Source organism: Anas acuta, chromosome 15 (assembly GCF_963932015.1).
Source record: "Anas acuta chromosome 15, bAnaAcu1.1, whole genome shotgun sequence".
Taxonomy (NCBI): domain Eukaryota; kingdom Metazoa; phylum Chordata; class Aves; order Anseriformes; family Anatidae; genus Anas; species Anas acuta.
Genome location: NC_088993.1, coordinates 14,395,921 through 14,416,012, shown reverse-complemented (window position 1 = coordinate 14,416,012; position 20,092 = coordinate 14,395,921). Strand labels below are relative to the sequence as shown.

General features: G+C 43.0%; 1 protein-coding gene across 1 annotated transcript in view; it reads right to left on the bottom strand.

Moving 5' to 3' along the window:
* The window catches only part of SDK1 (sidekick cell adhesion molecule 1), a 392,668-nt gene that overhangs the window by 15,950 nt on the left and 356,626 nt on the right, over nucleotides 1-20,092 (bottom strand). Inside the window, exons 36-41 of the mRNA XM_068699921.1 lie at nucleotides 16,860-16,975; nucleotides 15,244-15,430; nucleotides 14,148-14,285; nucleotides 10,988-11,149; nucleotides 10,055-10,180; nucleotides 2,148-2,312 (exon numbers count right to left, since the gene is read on the bottom strand). Of these exons, the coding sequence (XP_068556022.1) occupies nucleotides 2,148-2,312; nucleotides 10,055-10,180; nucleotides 10,988-11,149; nucleotides 14,148-14,285; nucleotides 15,244-15,430; nucleotides 16,860-16,975 (894 nt within the window). The remainder of the gene's footprint in view (nucleotides 1-2,147; nucleotides 2,313-10,054; nucleotides 10,181-10,987; nucleotides 11,150-14,147; nucleotides 14,286-15,243; nucleotides 15,431-16,859; nucleotides 16,976-20,092) is intronic.

Below are 20,092 nucleotides of genomic sequence, written 5' to 3'. Positions count from 1 at the left end.
CTTGCCAAAATGCTGCTCAATGGCTCTTTGAAAAATACAACTAGTGCCAGGGAACAAGGTACATTCGAGTCAGTACCTCCGTAGTTTAAACCCCAAATTCCAACATTGACTCCTGTTCTATATGGTATTGTCAGTGACTTAAGCCAAGCCCAACACGCGGCACATTGACATTAATTCAGTTCCCTGAATTTTGTGTTATCTCAAGTCATTTCATTCCATTTGACCTCAATTGTAGGCACAAAATGATACTAACTTCCTTTTTCTAGAGTTATCTTGCCACTCTGGTTTGAAGTAGTAAGTACTATTATTTTTTTTCAGTGATATTCTCTTTGTCAGCATCCCTCAGCTCTGAGAAAAAGTGCTGCCACTGTAGCACAAATCAGCAGTTGTATATTATTTCCCTGTAGTCCGTAAGGTAGAAGAACACCCATAAGAGTGGGTGATGCCAGGAGACCAGCTTCAACCAAAATCCTCATTATCACTGAATCCAGGCACTCTTTTTCCCCACATTGTCCTGGACCCTGGATCTAAAAATGTCTGTTGTAAGCCTTACGATGTGGGCTTAAATTTGTTCCGGATCACTGGGTGTTCTGTAACGGTGAAAAGTAGCCACTGTCTTTCTTTGCTAGGAGGCCAGTCCAGGCCAACAAAGACCTAAAGGCAAACTGCACAAGCCATGCTGGGCTGAGCAGATTCAGTGCAATTTATACCTCCCTGTGTTAGCTGAAGTGGCCAGCCTAAAATACTGTATACTTTTACGACTGCGAATCTCAATGGAAACCTCTTACTTTCATGCAGCAATTTGAGATGAACACTGAAGCATCAAAAGGAGGTGAATTAAATAGTTCTGTTCAAGCGGAGAACATACAAACAAGCAGTTTATTTATAAAAAGCATCAGAAGGAGCTGCATGCCTGGCTTCAGGGGAATAATGTCTTCCGGGAAAGGAAAGATTGACATGATTACTGACCCTTTACATTGTGTTACAGCCTCTGTGAAACCACAGATAGGAAAAGCACTGACTCTTGGTGTTTGAAGTAGGTTGTCTATGCCCTTGTCCTGAAGGAGAAAAGGAAGGGTAGCACTCACACTGAAATCCATAGACAGCTCTCACAGGTTAAGTGGTTAATTGTGTAAGGACAAATGCAGCCGTGATGGCGATAGCAGCATTTGCTACTCCAGCCTGCTGGGTAATCGCTGAGTGGTGTTTATGCTTTTCACTCGAGAAGCAGAGATAAAAGCCACTCCAGAGACTGGATCATTGCCAGGTTCTCAGGACTCTCCAGAACTTTGAATCACAAAGACATTTTATCAGGTTCTTTTATTCCTCGTCTGTCTTTGCTGACACAGCAAGGATGAGACCTGTTGCTCAAAAGCAACCTGGAGCACAACCCTCTCTGCAAGGGTAACAGGAGAACTGAGAAAAACTTTTACAAGGGCGAGCTTCCCACTTCACAAGAAGCCATCGAGCTTGAACTGTCCAAACATAGCAAGCTGAGTGGAATTTGCTTTTCAAGGTGTAGAAGCTCCTTCAAGAAATCAGAGTGCTGGTTTGTTCAAAGGGACTGTGGAAGCATGCTCACATAGCCCTGTTTACCAGGAATAACCACAACAGAGCAGGTGGGTGGGAAGAGTCCGTGAGCACCACCAGCAAGCTGTTGTGATGGAGGCTGGAGGTATCACAATATGCTGGAATTACCAGCACAGAGGATATCATGAATAATTTGGGGAAACTATAATTCTACATTCTTGAGAGCTAAATGCAAAATAACACAGAAATTGCTTATCACAGAACCTTGGGGACAGAGAAGAAAGGAGAGTAAACAAAACAACAGACTAGGAGAGGAGGAAGAAGAAAAAAGCAAACACATTGTAGACTTTATAAATTAGTCTCAGGCAAGAAATCATATATGTAAACACTCACCAACTTCCTGAGAAGTTTGTCAAGCTTAAAAATGGCACATGACTATTCTTCCCCTTGAGAGTAAAGTATACTGTAATAACAAGCCTTGATTCACTCTGCTTTTGTCTTAAAATAAGTGAAAACAAGCTGGTCTTGATGATTTATTGTAACAACAGAAACTTCATTATTTTTTCTCCTCCACTCCCACTAATTCCATTGGAAAAGGTAACAAAAAGCTTGATTACCTGATACCGCCACAGAGGGAACACTTGGTTCTCCATAGCCAATTTCATTGACAGCCACCACCCGAAATTCATAGGTCACACCCTGCTTGAGTCTGTCCAGGCTGACTGTGTAGGAGGTAGCGCTGCGAGGGATGTCCTTCACAAACATGTCCCACAGTCCTTCATCTGGGAAAGCAGCAAGGAGAGGAACAGCATTAACTGTGTGACTTGGCACTTCCTTCTGCTCGTGGAAAATAATTGTCATTAATTGTGTGCTTGAACCGCAGGCAGTGGACATGCTTACCTGAAGGCTGCTCAGTGATACACACAAATGTCAGATTGCCCTGCAAGACCCCATCTGTAAAAGGATTTACTCGTGACGGGGGTCTTACAACAGCCCAGATGGAAGAGTTCTCTGCTAAAATCTGCAGCAGCACCCATGGTGACCTAAGCTGGCTAGAGCAGCTGCCAGCCATCTGGGTCCCTCCTGACCAGGTATGGTTGCTGCATCTGCATGCCTGTTATTTGACAGAGCAACTAAGCCCACAACAACCTGGTATTTTAATGAGTCCTAACTGCAAAGGATTTGCCTGCTTTTTCCATTGCAAAACTGACTTCACTATCCCGGTGCATAGGTTAGGTTTGCAGACTAATGTCAGATTTGGGTCTTGGCAGGAAGCACTGTGGCCTTGCATGAACTGGTGCCTGGTGGACTGGTGCCACTGGCGTGCTGCTTGCTTCACAATATCAATATAGAGACGTCCTTTTGCATGGGCTGGACTGCAGCGTGGCACAGCCCACAGAGAGAGGCAGCAGGCACTGCACTTCTGTGCCATGCATTTTTAAGCAGGAATGAGTTTTTGTTTGTATTATAAAGCTCTAAAAGTTGCTGGAAACACAATGCCTTCTGCATAACTGATGAGAGTGTTTCAGTAGGGTAATCTTGATTCTCAACAGCCATACTGACATTTATCCTGATGTGCATCCTGACGAGGCACCGTTCCGGTCCCTGATCCATACGCGTAATCTTATATTCACTTGACTTCAATGGAAAGGACTTTCAACAAGATGGATGCTGTTACCAGTAAGAACAAAACCAACTATAATTAAAGATGCCAGTCAATAATTTTGAGTGCAGGAATCAAACATTAATCTAAACAGACTGCTTTTCTATAACAACCGGTGCCCAGCACTTTTTTTTTTTTTTTTTTTTTTGCCACTGACAAAATGGCTGTCTACACAAGGTGCCAAACTCTCAGCTAGCCTAAGCCAGCACAGCTCTTAAGGATCTGACCTGATCAGGCTTTTACTTTTAGTTATCAAAGCTGTTCAAGCAATGCCTATTTTTCTCTGTATGTCCCACAGCAATAGAAGTACAGTGATAACCTCTGCACAGATACTATTGCAGCACAGGAGCCGGCTGCTTTGAAAGAAAGCCCTCTGCACTGTGAGACTCAAGCATCAGCATGACTTCTGTAGCTTGAGGTGTTATCAAGGTAACAATAAAGCTGAAGCCAGCAGCACCACCCTTAGCGACTACTGCTGCTGTGACAATGGAAGGCCAGAATCAGTTCTCGTTTGCTTTGCGTTTACCTGCATGTAAACTAATTGAAGTCACTGCAGCAATTCTGAAACTGTGCTGGTGTAACAGAGCAAAATTTGGCCCTCCGCCTACTTCTGTGCAACAGGGAACAAAAGCAAAGATGGATTGATTAACACTGCAGGTGCATTTCCATGTGAATATTTTAACTTTGGCACCAGTAAATATTGGCTCTGTGATTTGTAACGTGCTGCACGTCTAGCAACGCACACATTGACTAACAGCCCCCAAACTACATCTTTTCTGATCATGAGCTTTGGCATCTCAGTGGATGCAAAAAGCAAGCTGAAATGTTATTGTTCCAGCTACATTGAGAAATACTGAAGAACAATAAAAATAGGTAATTTTTCTGTCATGCTTAAAATTCAGACCAATACATTATTCACTAGCATGATCAGAGTATAATGAAGTTATCATAATGTACCATTGTTATGTATTAGTTGGATATTACAATGGCTATAAAACAAGAGATAAAATATTGACTTCCCTTTTACAGGGCAATAGATGGCTAGATTATTTCTACCACGTAAACTTACAATGTAATAAAAAGGGGGTTTGGGATTTAGTTTCTCCGAAAAGGGTGGAGTGAGGGATGCATTTTCAAAGTTGGATTGTTGCAACCACCAATACTAAGAAGACGCATCTCAGACTATAAAACATTGCCATAATTGCTAGAATTGCCTGAGCTTTCATAAACACATTTGTAAACAGCAATAAGAGAATTTGAGCCCATTGTGAATTGTCTGAAAAGCAATTTGTTTGCATTGAAAGATGCTTAAATGATGGAAGAAAAGGCAACAGTAGAAATGAAATGTTCAACGCTCATTGTCACAAACACAACTGTACACACACACACTTCCTTGCTCATTTTCTCAAACCTATCAGAGTGCACAGTGCAGAATATCAAACAGACCAAGGAAGCGTAAATTTAACCACTTGGTAAAGCTTGCAATAACTTGGTAAAACTATCCTTGAGAAGCTAGTGTGACATTTCTACCTCCTTGTCCCCTTGGCTATTGTGATGATGGTGTGAGGCAATGACAGCTGCTGGTGAATGCTTTTTCGGGGGGATTCCTGCCTCACTGGGACTCAGCAATGCTCTGGAAAGATGGGGACATCCTTATGACTCCCCCATTGCTGACACCAAGCAAATGTTATGCGCAGGGTAGTTTGCAGCTTCCCCAGCTCTGGCCAATAAGGTTTTTAATTACAGAGCTTCAGTTTATCTCATCTCCATCTGGAATATTCAGGCCTCTCTTTGTAAACAGAGATTGCAGTCAGATATACCCAAACTAAAAAAGCATTTTATTTCAGTACTGAGCTCGGTAATTAAATATTGAACAAAGACTTGTGAATTCATTCACCACATCTCTTCCCCCATCCCTTAAAACTAGGTTTGCTCTAAATGTTAGAAGTTCAGCTGAGATAGAATTCATTAGAAGGTCACCTGTGATAGCAAAGATTGGCCTTTAAGTTCAGTAGAAAATCATTAGTATACTGTACACATCATTTTCCACTCAGTTTAGGGAGGAAGGATGTGCATGCCATGGCTGGGATAGCAGCTGAGTATTAACTCAAGGAAACTATCAAGATAAGCCAAGTTTGCAATGCTGGACACCTGCAAGGAGGTACAAGACTCAGCCAGCCCCAGTCAGCTCCTGGTTCATGTCCTGTGCCACGCAGCACAGCTGGCATTGCACTTGTGTTGGAGCAGAAGCCTTTGTGAGCAGTAACATCTGTACCCTTCTGTATTTCACATGGTCTTTCAGTGGGCTCTCAGCCTCTTAACAATGCATGGGGAGAAGACCTAAATTACGAGAGAAGTCACAACCATCTCCAACCTACCATGAGTCCAGTGTGCCCTGGACATCCTCCTGTGCAGGCAACTCACCGCCCTGGTCAGGTGTAGCCCAGGCACAGCACCCACAGGCCTGCCTGTTTTCACCAGCAATTAATCGGGGGCCAAATAAAACTGTCAGGAAGCTACGAGGGCTCCTGGCTCTGCTAACTCCAGCCGCTAACAAACGACTGTAGTGCTGCAGCCAGAAAGATGGAAAGCTGTCAGTTATTTGGGTCTTAAACACCAGCCTTCCCCCTTGGAGAAAGAGGAGGGCTGTGCTGTAAAACTTTCTCCTAATTACGCATTAGGTGGTTTATGAGGGGAGAAGCAGCTGAGAGTTAAGGACCAGCTGAATGCGAGCAGCATTCCTCCTACAGAGGGAAAAATTAAAATGGGGATGCATTTGTTAGAGGGCTGGATTATCATGCAAACTAACGAAAGGACAAGAATGGGAAGTGAAGGCTGACAAACTGTCAGCCTCAGCATGTTGTTTGCAAGCAGAAGCGAACCAAAGGCCCCATGGCAGATGCCGGCAATGCAGCTGCACCCTTCACTTTGAATTTACTGACTTTTGCTGGTTTGAGTCCATGTTTGACACTGCACTCCCTCATTTGTTTAAAAATAAATAGAAAAGGAAGAAAACATGAAAACATTACTCAAGACACCAGAAAGAAAACTGAAGTGAGATCTGCCCTTGGGGTGTGGGAAGCGAAAACCAGCATTTATGGGAAGGACAATCCTCACTCCAAATAGACAAGTTCTTCCCCAAAACGTCTGCCGCCTTCATGGAACTGATCAACTGAGAGAACAAAAGAAAACACTATTCTGACTTGTCTACATCCTGAGCATATGATTTGTAGCTGATCTGAGGCCTAACCAGCCTATTCATGCCAGCCAGAGCGCTAGAAGTGTTATTATTGGAAACATATTAAGCTGCAATTAGCTCCCACTGGCCCGAAGTCATTCCTTACTTGGGGAAAAGCAAACAAACAAAACCCAAAACACATGGTGGGGAGAGAGGAAGCACAAGAGGAAACCTCTGCAGTCGTATCCTGGGTCAGAGGCTTTCCCGAGATGCCACCAGCTGTAAAACAGATTGACTGAGCATCTGCTCAGCTGCCCCACAGCTCGAGACAACCGTAGCAGGCCAATACGTGCGTGAAGGCCTACACATGGATGTGTCCTCCTGGCAGAGGGGGTCCCTAGGACACTGTGCAGAAACACCTGCTTTGTGAATAGGGGATAATTGGGAAGGAAAGCCTGAGTGGGCCTGCTCGACGCTTTACAGGCCACACGCCTGCCTTTAAAGCACGGTACAGAGAGAGGAGCCTTGGAGATGACACACAGTGGGGAAAAGAGGGGCAGACCCACCTTTGTCCACTCCCACCAACAGTGCTGGGAACTTTATTGATGTGCCATTTCTGTCTTTTGCTCTGCACATCGAAACAAAGGACATGATCTAATACCCACTTCTTAGCCAGCCTAGTCGATGTCTGGGGAGTGCTTACTATGGCAGCGACAGAGGCTGCTTAATTGCATTTCGAGTAATGCACAAGAAGCTAAACTGGAATCCATTTCTCCAGGGACAGAGGAGCTGAAGGAAAAGAAAAACAGTTCTGTTTCTGTACTGTCTTCCTCTAGCACAGATCACTGGAAAAAATATTGGTTTGCCTGCTCCATGCTGGTGTCTGAGTATATTCAAAATGCACAAGAGGTAGTCAGTCTGGTCACCTTCCATAAATCCAAGGGAGAAACGGGCAGATCAAATGAACAATCTCAGCTGCCTGCTGCCACCACTGCTAAACCCAGCAGGACGGCTAGAGCCCTGTGAAACACAGCAGGGCACTGAAAAATTCTAAGGGAAGTGACAAAAGGGGGTAGGGGCTTGCCATTTATGACAGAAAGCCACCCTCTTACTCTGATGGAAGAGCCTTGGCAGGGAGCTACAGCAGGGAAAATGAGATGATACAGCATTTAACGTTTGGGGTAATGAGGCCTATAATAGATGACACTTGAGATGTGAAATACTAAGGTAGTGGTATTGCATTTGAATATTGGCAACAAGCTAAAGCTTTTCATCTGTCTGTTCAATGCCCCTTTTTTGATCTCAGAAGGATGAATATCTTCTCCTTCCTTGATTTTATGTGAAGGGCACAAGTCAACTGCTCTTCTCTTGGACAACAAGTACTTAAAAATAAAGGTTGCTCCAAACCATGCTCTACTACCCATATAAATCAACATGCAGAAGCAAATTCTTAGAATTATATTAAAACACAAACGGCTCTGAATGGCCAGACCTGACAGGAGGAATTAGTTCTCTGTCTTTGTTAAGCTCATAATGCAGATTTCAAACTCCTCCATGCAGAGATGAGGAAGAAAAGCGGTACTGAAAGGAAGCCGACACTTGCGTGAAATAAGCAAGTGCTCCAATTAGTTCGTCTCCTCTCTTGGATCACATTTCACGCTTTCTACAGCTGCAACCAGAACTAAGGGTGAGAATCCAGCATACAAATGGCTAGTTCATTTGGTACAGCAGCATGAATAGGATTAAAATAATCTGAGGAGGAATTAAATGCCTCAACAGTCAGGTTGCAAGAGCAGGAGAATAAGACCTCTTCTGTGTGTTTCCAAGATCAGTGGAGTGGGGCCAGCTGGAATGACCCAGGGTTAATGCAGCTCAGACCTGCTTTGGAAGGACTATTTTCTTTCTACTCAAAAAGAGTGGACCACAAATCCTACATCGTTAACCATGAACTGTAAAGTGTTGGTGCACATCCAAAGGTGAGACAACCCCAGAAACATCCAATCAGTTTGCAGTGCTGCAACTCACAAGTTGAATTTCAAGCTGCAAACAATCTGTACATATGGTACAGGTTTCCCCCCAAAACAAATTTACTCTAAAAATTGTGTTTGGGGAAATGTAAGCTGGTAAGAAAGCCTCAGTGAAGGGTTTTGTTTTAACTTTACCTGTTAACGTTTTTACCTGTAAACAGCGTTATTCAAATGAGAGAGGGTATTTTCTGCATACAGGGAGATAAAGGCAGAGCCAATAAGCTGATGTAAAGCAAATGCAAGCACTGGGTGTCATGCCTCTAATTCAAAAAACTCTTGATCACTCTGGGGAACTCCAGTGCTTTGAAAATGCACACATTTTCCTTCAATTTGTTTTGGAAAAAAAAATTACGTTAAATGACAGAAATTAAGAAGAAATGTTAGAACTTGCTCTGCAGTGGCCCTATCAAAGGCAACTATGATTTTGCTCATTTGCAGCTTCAGTGATGACCAGGATGATTTTGTTACTGGTCTGGTTAAATGCAATTAAAATTGTTGGGTTTAAATACAACCTTACATTTAAGACACATCCAAGAAACAGTTAGGATCCTTTATATAGTCAAACAGATAAGCATTCACTTAATCAATATATAATCAAGCAATGTGTAGGCACCTAGAAGTAAAAAAAAGGAAAGAACAAGCAGCCAACATGGATATGTCAAGTATAAATCATGTCTAATTTCCTCCTGTGACAGGGTAGCAGACCTTGTCAATAGAGGAGAAAGAACAGACATCATCTATCCTGACTTCAGCAAAGCTTTTGACATCATGACATTCAAACACGGCCTACATGAAACAAGTATCTGGTAGATGCATCAACTGCTGAAAACTGTACTTGGAGAACGGTTATCAGCATTCCCTGTCAGAGTGGAGGGAATTTATCAAGTGAGATTAAACAGGGGTCTGGCAGCATTCACTGTTTTTGTTAATGACTTGGCTACCAGAAAGTGTGTGCTTAGTAAATATGCAAGGGGTACCAAACTAGGAGAGGCTGCAAACAAGCTGGAGAGCACACCTAAATTTAATATGATCTTCTCCAACTGGGAAAATATTTGGGGAAAAAGCAGAAAGCAGCTTTAGTAAAATGCAAATGCCAGAAGCACAGGAGCTCTGGGAAAGCACCAAAAAAAAAAACAACACACGGTGATGAGGGGACTCCTCTCACCCACTTATGCCCTCCCAGCAGAACAAACAGGGGAAGCCATGTGTGCATGCTGCTTCAGTTCTGGCCCTGCTATTAATGGTGATTAGCTGCTGAGTTCTGCTGCCGAAGGATAGATCTCTATCTGTGGCCCTCAAAACACAGTTTGCAAGTATTTAAAGGTCCTTGTGCATGAGAGATGCTGTAAGCATTTAAGTGAGTTTTAATTATTAACTCTATTGGTTCATCAGTTGGATGATTTACCAGTGATGTGGCACAGTGGAAACTAGAGCTCTTAGGGTAATTTTCTGTGACTATTCCTAAACAGGATAAAATCTGGTAAACCATGTAATAAACTAGCAAAGGCTTAATACTGGGTGGTGATGGCTTTCTCTCACAAAATCCCAGCAGTTTACTGGGACGACAAACAATCCCTCCACTGAAGGATGGGTTTCAGCGTGGACCAAAGGAAGGGAACCCAAAACATCAAGCTGTCCATGTTTCCCATGGCTTACCTGAGGGCCGTGCCTCTATAATGTACCCGGTTGTGGGTTTTTCTCCTGAATCTCCTTCAGTCCATTGTAGCGTCAGCCCAGAAGCAGATTTTGTCACCAGAATTTCCTGAGGGGAGCCAGGAGACCCTGAAGGATGAAATGACACGGCAAATGACATGTGGGTGGTATCAGAGACACAGTGTGGTATTATTCATTTCTTCTAGTGACAAAGGAAAAAAATAATCTAGAAATATTGGTCAACACACAAACAATATAAAACAGCTCAATAGGCTACTGGCCTAATTTTTGTGCTGGTTCTAGTCCCACCAGTTACAAACACCAATGGCTAGGTTTTACAGGTGTGCCTGTTAAGAAAAAAGACGATATAATTTGAGGGATTTTACCCTGTTAGACTATCTGGTATCACTGATCAAATAGGAGAACCAACTGTTTTGGTACACACACTGTATCAAGCAGAGAATGCTGAATTTCAGCCTCCTCTTGGCATATCAGGATATTTGCAGACATCTCCCTGTGCACAAGCCAAAGTATCAGGAGGAAACAATTGTAAATTCTTCCTGATTTTACATCCAGGAACCTCTGCTGGTTTAGGCAGAATTATTCTAGTTCTGACTCCAAAGCATAGCACTACAACCAGAATTATGAACCACGCTGTCTGGCTATAGCTTTGAATTCCCTGGGTGGCTACTTTGCGCTATGATTTATTCACGCTGTTTTGTTTATTCACATCAGTCTTTTAGATTTCAGAAAAAAAAGGAGATGTGTTTTTCATGGGTAGTTGTGAAACCCACTGAATCATGCCCTGAGCTCTTGTGACTCAACTTCTCCTTGGCTTAGAAATCCATGTTAAGCCCCAAGTGCTTTATTTCCTGCTGCTGCACTGCGTTTGCATAACTTATCTAGCTCATGACATGCTTTTATGGTTCCACTTACCTTCTGCTGGCCCAGCTGTGACATTGGCTTGCAGTTCAGGTCCATAGGCAATGGTTCGGGCTTGCACTCTGAATAAATAGGTCATGCCCTTGGTGAGATCTCGGACCTTCAGCCAGCGTTGCCAGTTCCCTTTTATGTCCACAGTCACCACCTTACTGACCCCTGAAGTAGCCACAAAGATGAAAAATAAGAGAAGGTTGCAGTGAAAAAAAAAAAAAAAAGAAAGAAAAAATTAGCTTATTACATCTAGTTGGTAAGTAAAATTATCTAACCGTTTGCTAAGAAAGTATTTCTTACAATTAGAAGGAGTTTAAGTAGTGATAATAGCCAATTTTCAGCACTGATAAGTATAATTAGAGTTTAAGCTTGATAAGTGGGTACTGACAAGAAAAAAACCTTACAACACAACTGGGAAATTACCAAGAGACTACATGCAACTTCACTAATTACTCTGGGAAGAAAGGAAGAGGTAAACGAGGAGGACTGCAGCGTTGCAGATTGCTTCCTATGCAAGCATTTCTCTGCTCTTTCTTTGCCAAGTAACTTGCAATGCTGCCTTGGAGGAGGACGTAAGGGAGGATGGTCTTCCCTTTGTTCTTGTCCTGGCTTCCACCATTACCAAGTGAACGCAGAATGAGGGACAAATATCTCACAGGTAACTTCTGGGTATAAATACCACTGCAAAAGGGGATGCAGTTAAAGCACTACTAATTTGAACAAGGCTAAAGTCATGATTTGTGTTTCACTCTTCCTCACTCTTTAAGAGTTTTTCTTGCATGGATGAATTAAACTATAGTTTTTGCTGATATTTTCTAAAACTAAGTTAACAGGAATAATTTGATACACGAAGTATTTTACAAAACAAAAAACATTTGAATTAACAGAGCCCTTTTGGCATTTTTTGGTCCTGTAGATGTACGTAACATTTCGAACCAAAAAGATACGAAGTGGAAAAATATTTTTCCCACTTGAGAAAGCTGTCTGCTAGTTTCCTCTCCAGAAAAAATACAGAATGAAGAAGTGTTTCAATCTAAATGTTTATTTTATGCAAATCAAGATACCTCTTTCAGTTTTTATCAGTTAAATAAAGAATAATGTCCAAGTGATTTCTGTTCAAAGTTTTCTCCCAGACAATTTATAATTCTGAGAATCTTTCCTCAGTTAACAAGGAAGCAGTAAAAGTGCTCCTTCCTTCCCTAGGTGTACTATTTCATTTCTCAGAGACAAATCATGAAGCATTTGTCATTTCAAAGTAACGTTCTGAAAAAAAAGAAGGAACTGTTAAAAAAAGGCTCCAGGGCAATTTTGTTGTCTATTATGGTGTAAAACATAACACTGTAAAGCTTAAACAATAAAAGGTCAAACAGGGAGAAGACTGCACTACAGGACAGATCACTGTTTGAAAGTTTTGCAAAATGTGCAGGTTTTATTTGGTGGCTCATGAGCGAGAAAGCAGGAGGTGTCACAATGGCAAGGAGGCTCAGCCAAGAACCACAGATGGGAGAAAAGTCAAAAGATACAGGAAAATGGTCTGGTCTGGGTGTTTTACTGTAGTGCAGAACATGAGACCTGGGGCTGGGAGGACCCTGCAGGATGTGGGAATCTGGCGGGTGGTGGTAGCCCACAAGCCCAGCTGCCTGGTGGCATTCAGCACCACTATGTGCTCCATCTTCAGTGAGTTTGGCTTTGCCTAAATAAATGAACATGGGTTTTCTATCTTTCCAAGCAAAATGATGGCTTTGAGGGAGGGATTGCTTACCACAGAGGGAGAATAAATGTTTGATGAAAGAAGAATGTTGGCACAAGAGTAAATGGGTAGAAACTGAAGAATAAATGTAGGCAAAAATTTAGAATTGAAGGAAAAACCCTCTATAACGTCCTTGCTCGCCCCAGAAATCTTCTACAGGGGAAGAGGAGACAATGTGGAGTCAGAAAGAGCACAGGCAGAGGTGGGCAGGAGAAGAAAAGAAAACAAAGATTCTGAAGAGGTTAAATCAAATGCATTTAGAGAAAATATGACCTGACACTTCCATACTTTCAGGGAAAAAAATGTATTCTTAAACACTGTGTAAGAATGAATCTAAGGCAGAAAATGTCCACAGAGCCTGAACCTCCTGCATACCCTGTGCACATTTCTTGGTCAAAATTAGAAATGCTTTCCGCATTAGCTCTTTGTGCTTGGATCTGCCAGCCATAAAGGCTGAAAGTGCTTTTATTCTCGTGTTTTCATTCCTGAGTATAATTTTCTCAGTGCACGAGACATGGATATTCAGACAATATAGATCTTTATTCCTTACAGAAGCAGCAAATACTGGTGGTTGATATCCTCATTTCTTTGGAAAAGAGTTCAAAATGGATTGGCAATGGCTGAAATTACTCTCCCTGCTGTCACACTGCCAAAGTTGGACATACTATTGAACTACTGGCAATCTACCAGGAATACAAAAATATTAATAAGACCATCCCCAAACTGCAATCTTTTCTAATTCACCTTTGAAATCAATTTACATTTGTTTTCAGATAAATTGCCAAATTATTTTCTGTTGCTGTTCTGGCAAATGAAGGAAACATTTGTGGCCACCACATTGTTGTGGTGTAGCTTAAATCTAGTGCTGGGTTAAAAATGCTGCCTGAAAACTCTGTGTAAACAGACACGACTAAAACTCTATCACAGTTATTCTCCCCTGTCAAAAGTAGCAGTGGTACCAGTGATGACTAACACATTTGATGCCCAGGCAATCTTTGCGATAACAGAAGTGACACATAATGTGATCAGAAACACAAATGAGCCTGACGACTATTCTGGGATGGAGCCCACTCAGCAATTTTATAGCGCAACACGGGGAGACAATCAGGCACGCTCAGGCTGAGTTTCCTCTTCTCCCACACTGGGTAACAATGGCAGTAAAATGACTTTTCAAATCATGCAGAATATAGTTTGTGCAAGAAAATGAGAGAGGACAGACAAAAGCTATATTCCACAATATTACAGTTTGCTGAATAGTTTTGGCAAAAGCAGAATTGTTTTACTTACCCTCTGCCACCTGGCCTCTCTTGGAAAATGGCAGAGAGCAAGTAGGAAATTGGGCAGAGATAAAAGATGCTTCAGTGCATTTCTGTCATTTTCCTATGAATATGTATGATCTTAGGTCTTTCTTACCCTGGACGGGAGCCAAAGGCTCATAGACTACTCGATAACCCTGCAGGACTCCATTCGCTGCTGTCGGCTCGCCCCAAGACACGTTGAGTGTCGTGGAAGTGATTTCAGAGAATGCCAAGAAGCTGGGAGCACTGGGTGCTGAAAGGATTACAAATATATTGAGTTGCAGCAGGCATAGTGAATCTGATATACATACGTATTATAGAACATTTTTTTTCCCAGACTAAATCTAAAGGACACAAACTAAGAATGGGATTTACCAATTGGATCAAAATTTCCCAGAATCAATCATAAATACAGCCTCTCCTAAGAAAACCACCCACTCCACTGCAAAATTGGATCTCAAAAGCAAGCAAGGAGACATGACAAAGAAGGAAAAGACTCTCACAGGGACACTAAGTTTGTCTTCGCTCTCTATCTAGCTGCTGATTTTCAGAAAACTTGCAGCATTTACATGTTTGATATCCCCCTGTCATTTCTGGTGGAAACGTGCTGCAGATGCTGGGATTTCTCAAGTTAACTCCCTCAGAAGAGTAGCAGAATTAGAGGGCTGACAGACAAAAGGGTACTAAGTGAGCACACAGCTCAAGTGCATGCTTCCTCCTCATGGCCAGCCACGATGGTGCTGCCTGCTGCAGTGCTGGAGCGCTCCCACTGCGGTCACATCCAGCACAGCTCAGCCTATGTGGCTTAAAAAAAAAATAAAAAGAAAAAAAAAGATGAATTGCAAAAATCTCAGCACTTCTCTCACAAGACTGCTTGGGGAATTTCCAGGCTCTGTAGACAAGTTTAGATTTTCAGATGTGATAGCAGCGGCCGCACAGAGACCCGCAGACAGTTTCATTCTGGATCAGCTCGCAGAGGGATCAGTCATTCTGCCTGCCTGTTCTAGCTTCCACTGCACTGTTCCCTTTCCCACGATTGCCTTTTCTGATCCCCTTTTTTCCCCCCTCCACAACCATTATAATGTAATGACCTGTCTAAAGATAACTCTAAACACCAGTACAGTCCTCCTGGACAACCACCCCAGCCGCTGCCCAGTTATTTGCTGGTGACCACCAAGTCCATGCTTTGAGGCAAAAAAGCGATCCCATACCAGCCTGGTGTGTCCTGCCCTGCGAGGGGCTGCTCCTTGGGCCATCCCCAGCTGCATTGAAGGCAGAAATGCAGACCATGTACCGCGTGTGGCTGGTCAGGTTTTTGAGCCGGACAGTCGTCTCCGGAAGGAAAAGGACCTTCACTTTCTCCGTGTCATTTTGGACGTCGCTCTCCCAGTAATAAATCTGTTGGAACAGGGAGGTGTTTTAGTATATCCACACCTCTAAAACATCCTGGCTTTACAGCTGTAAAAGATCAGGAGGACGGAGCAGCCTTGCTCTGGGATCCTCCATTAAATGGGATGCTAACGCTTTTCACCATAGGCCCAATCTTTTCTTCCCCTTTGGAACTTACCCTGAGTCTTGTGACCATGTAACTGAGCACATCATTCAAAAATAGAGCACAAGTTGAAGAATGTGGCCTAATGACAATAGATAGGAGCTGCCAGAGCTCAGCAATGACAGGTCAGTTTCTGAATTCTTCCTAAAATGCTATCTGCCTGTCAGCACTGGCACCGTGATACAATGCTCCCATAATTTGTCTCCTTATGCACACAACAGATTCACCATTTGTGTTCACAGGACAGCCAAGCAAATGTCTTCCTGAAGATGGTAATAAAGACTTTCCCTAAAGTTCCTTGAGGTACTTTTCCCCATTCTCGCCTTACATAATTTTTATCCCGATGCCATAAAATTAGGCTTTGGAGAAGACGATTCCAAGAGAAAAGTGGTGCCAACCCTACTTATTGGACAGGCCTGGCACGGAGAGCATTACAACAGGCCAAAGCAAGCCAGAAAGTTGAAAGAATGAGCCAAGGCGAGACTCTACCTTGGCTCTACAAGCCAAGCTGTTAGAGCCATCTATATACATAGAAAAGGAAAAGAACATGAATTGATATATAAGGTTGCTTGTTACTGCCAAGAAGGGATGCCAGATTATTCACATTGGCTTGGCTTTTCTTCGCTTATGGATCTAAATTCATGGAGAGAGGCAGAGCCAGACACTGAACCCCAGCCAAGCTCCAGTGTTTGTAGACTTGCCCATTTCCACTCTCTGAGGGTCCATTCTCTTGCTGGAGAAGCTAAACAACATGCCTGCGCAACGTCCTTGTCTCCTATGAACCAAATGCAATTAATACTATGATTTAATTTTGTTAAAGTTAAGGAAATGAAATAATTCTTGTGAAATCTGACCTGGCTCAGGCTTCTAGCTTGGAGGAAGTACTGCTTTTCCTAATAGCTTTGGAACAATTGATAGATAGAAAGCTCAGTTAGTGTTCTTCAATACTTTTTTGCCCCAAGCTCTGCTGTCTCTGTTGCTTTTTGGAGCAGATATGTTGCCTGAATAAGTGTAGCTGCCTCCCTGTCTGTGTGCCCTGTTTCCCCATGCTCTCCTTTCTCTGCAAATAGCAACACTCTTTTCCTTTTCTCCCCCCTTTCCCCTGCCTCATTTTCTTTCTTTAGATTTCAGGACACAGTGCCATTTCCACACCACAGTCTGAATGCTGTTTTAATTTGCCTTGTGCAGTGAGGGCAGCTGTAGTTATAGAGCTATCTTACAAGTCAGAGCAAAGCCAAGCAAGACAAATGAAACCAGCAGAAGCAGAAGTATTGCCTTGTAGCCTTGTATATTCCCATTTTGGCTGTCGGCGGGAGGAGGGTCCCAGGTGAGCTCCAGCTGGCTCGCAGAAAGGGAGTTTACTTGGATGTTCTGTGGGGCCATCGCCGGAGCTAGAGAGAGGAGGACAGAAGAATTAATAGTGACAAGCAGAACTAGTTCATATCCAGGCTGCAATGTTCCATTTGCGGAAGGACCCAGGACAGGCTCTGTTTACGCCACCAGCCAGCTAACAGAGCTGGCCCTGGAGGCGTCAGCATCGCGGGGAAGTCTCAGGTATAAAGCGGCAGCGCGCGTGGATGGAGAAGCCGCCGAGCCTCCAGAGAGCGCGATGCTCTGTCTCACACAGACCGGGTTAGACAGTGAATAAACTCAATCCTGTCAGCAGCTTTGGGAAATAAAAGCAAATCTTTTCTTTATTCTGTGGTGATGTTTCAGGCTTGCCTTTGGCAGCGATGCTGGGCTCCTCAACAACAGCCTTGAAAGCAACTGTGGGACGAGGCAGGCCCCTCGCTCTGGCAGCCCGGCCTTTCTTACAGGCCTTTGTAGCACTGAGAATGAGGACCAAAATGCTGCTGAAAACCACCTCCCAAAACAGATACTAATCGATTCAACTAATATTTTATGTATGACAGAATGGCTTTTAGCTTGCTACTTGTTAGCCTTGATTTCATTACACCTACCCATACACATACTGGATCTCCTGGGCTCCTGGTGGCACTTCTTTGCATTGTGCTATGCAAGAAAACTAATCTTTGGCTTCCTTTGAGCGCACCTGGGTCACACCAGCTTTCCCTTTTGTTGGGATCCAACTCGATGCGGATGGATTTTCCTCCCCAGTGGCTAGCAAGGTCTGCTTTCCAGACCTGCTGCCTCTGCCTCCAGCAGATCTTAACAAAACAGCACATTTTGTTTCCAGGAGAGATGTTGAAGCGTGTCGTGTTCGAACTCCAGAAGTGGGAAGGGAAAGGCAGGGCAAAGGGCACGCTTCCCCTTTCTCTGTGCTCGTGGTGCTGCAGCCTTCACCCAGCCTACCTGAGAAAGCTGCCTCTTTTCTCTCTGCCCGTTTATGGGCCATAAATAGAAGTGATAAAACATTCACCACTCAAGTAAGATAGCCCCGGTTATCTGTTCCTCTGGAGACTTCCTTCTTTAGAGAGAATGACCTTCATAAGTCACACTTTTCTACCGATACTCCCTCCCCCCAGCATTATAAAATAAAATAGTAATTAACACCCACTCAGCCTGACACCAACTATTTATTTTGTTCTAACTGTGTGGTTTCCATATTATCACTGCCCACCCTGCCGTTAATGGAAATGTTAATAACCAGCGCCAGGTTGTTGTGACAGATGCTTGGGCTCATTATCAGAAATTCTTATTTACCGCTCCATTAAACGACAGAATCGCACAAAAAAACAATTCAATCAAAACTAACTGGAGGAATTTTAACAGCCACATTAATAATCCAAAACATAAATAAAGTTCATGTCTTTTGCATGTTTGCCACCGGCAACTCTATTGCAAAATTATTGCTGTACAATTAAAATGTGAAAGGCAAAATTGAAAATAGCCATTATCCCAGTGCTCAGCTAAAACTATTTGTTTGTTATATTTTTTTGTTTCTTTTTTTTGGCTGGATGTACCAAACGCACTAGGTGACAATGACTGTCAGTAAAACATAGGTTTGGCTTGTTCACAGGGGTGCTCTCATCTAATTGCTGCCCTGCCTTCCTTTGTTTCTCTGGGGTATTGAAGGGGGCAGCTAGCTGGCTTGCTGGCTGCATTCACTGCAATGTAGTGCTGCTAAGGACCAAAAATCTCAGCATTTTGAGACTTTCGCAGCACATATCAGAGTGCAAAGCCAAACCGATCACATAATACAAACCTGAAAATACATCTCAGAGATTTGCAGATGATGACATGCTCAGAGAAACAGGAATATGTACAATCACAGGAAAATGGATCACTTTAGCGATGTATTTTCTTTCTAGGTAGTGACACTACTGTCTGTCCTGAGCTGACAGCTTCAAAGTGCTTTCAATACCCAGGTCTGAAGCGGTGTCTGCAATAGCATTTTTCTTTGGATCCTACACACCAGCCTGGAACAATTGCTGCTTCCGAGCTGCGACCATTAGAAGAGCCGGCGTGTGCAGCCTGCTGCCACAAAAACACCATTTTTCCTCAAACCCTTTTTATAGAGCACGTCTAAGAAACACAATGGTTAAAAACTGCCAGTGATCACTCTCCACTGACACCGTCGCTGCTGGAACTGCACTTTTGCTGGCATGGCGGTGGAGAATTTGATGGGAGGGGAAAAATAAAAAATAAAAGACTGTGGAAAAAAAGACATTTCACCACCCCAGAGCCTCAACAACATGCAAATTGTGTTGGTTTTGTGCCCTGTGAGTCTGTCCCTGTGTTCAACTTTCAAAGGCTGATCTGTCCCTCCTCTTCTAAGCACAGATTTCTTGTTGACAGCAAGGGACAGCAGAAAAGTGCTGCTTACTCTTGCTGCGGCTCTGTGCACACAGCACATTACACTAACAGTGAAATGAAATACTTTAAAAAGGAAGAAACACATCCCTAAAGACTCTACCTGCTTGAAACCCCAGACCACTCACTGAATGTATGGACAGCCTGTGCCAATAAAAGTGAATGCATTTTAAATGTGAATTCAAAAGCTTTTTACCTTCTAGGAATGCAGTTCAAGATTACCGAGCTCTGATTTTTTCATGGCTGTTGAAATCACTAATACATAAAAAGCGAGGTTAAAGCCTCATACCTCACACTGCTTTAGGTGTTAGTGACATTATCAACTACAGCAGGAGTGACATAGACCCCTGAGGGTCCAAATTCAGGTCATGGCAGGTGGAAGGCATTTCACTTTCCCTGAAAAATATGTATGCATTCATGAAATCTAATTCTCTGCAAGTATCCTGCTTTGGAATCTCCTGCAGATATTTACAAACATTTCTTTTCTTATCGGATTTCAATTCACCTTTAAGATAATCTCCTTGAAACTCTCAGTCAAAAAGTAAGGAGAAAAGCCTTGTATAGTAATTAGTAAAAATACCAATAGCTATGGACTGGGTTGATGTTGGCACGGTTGTGAAAAGACAACAAGTCTATCTGGAGTTAGAGCAACGAGAGTGAAAATGGATGCATTAAAAAAGTTACACATCTACATCCAAATTTAAACTTATCACTGTCCTCATTTGCACTTGAAC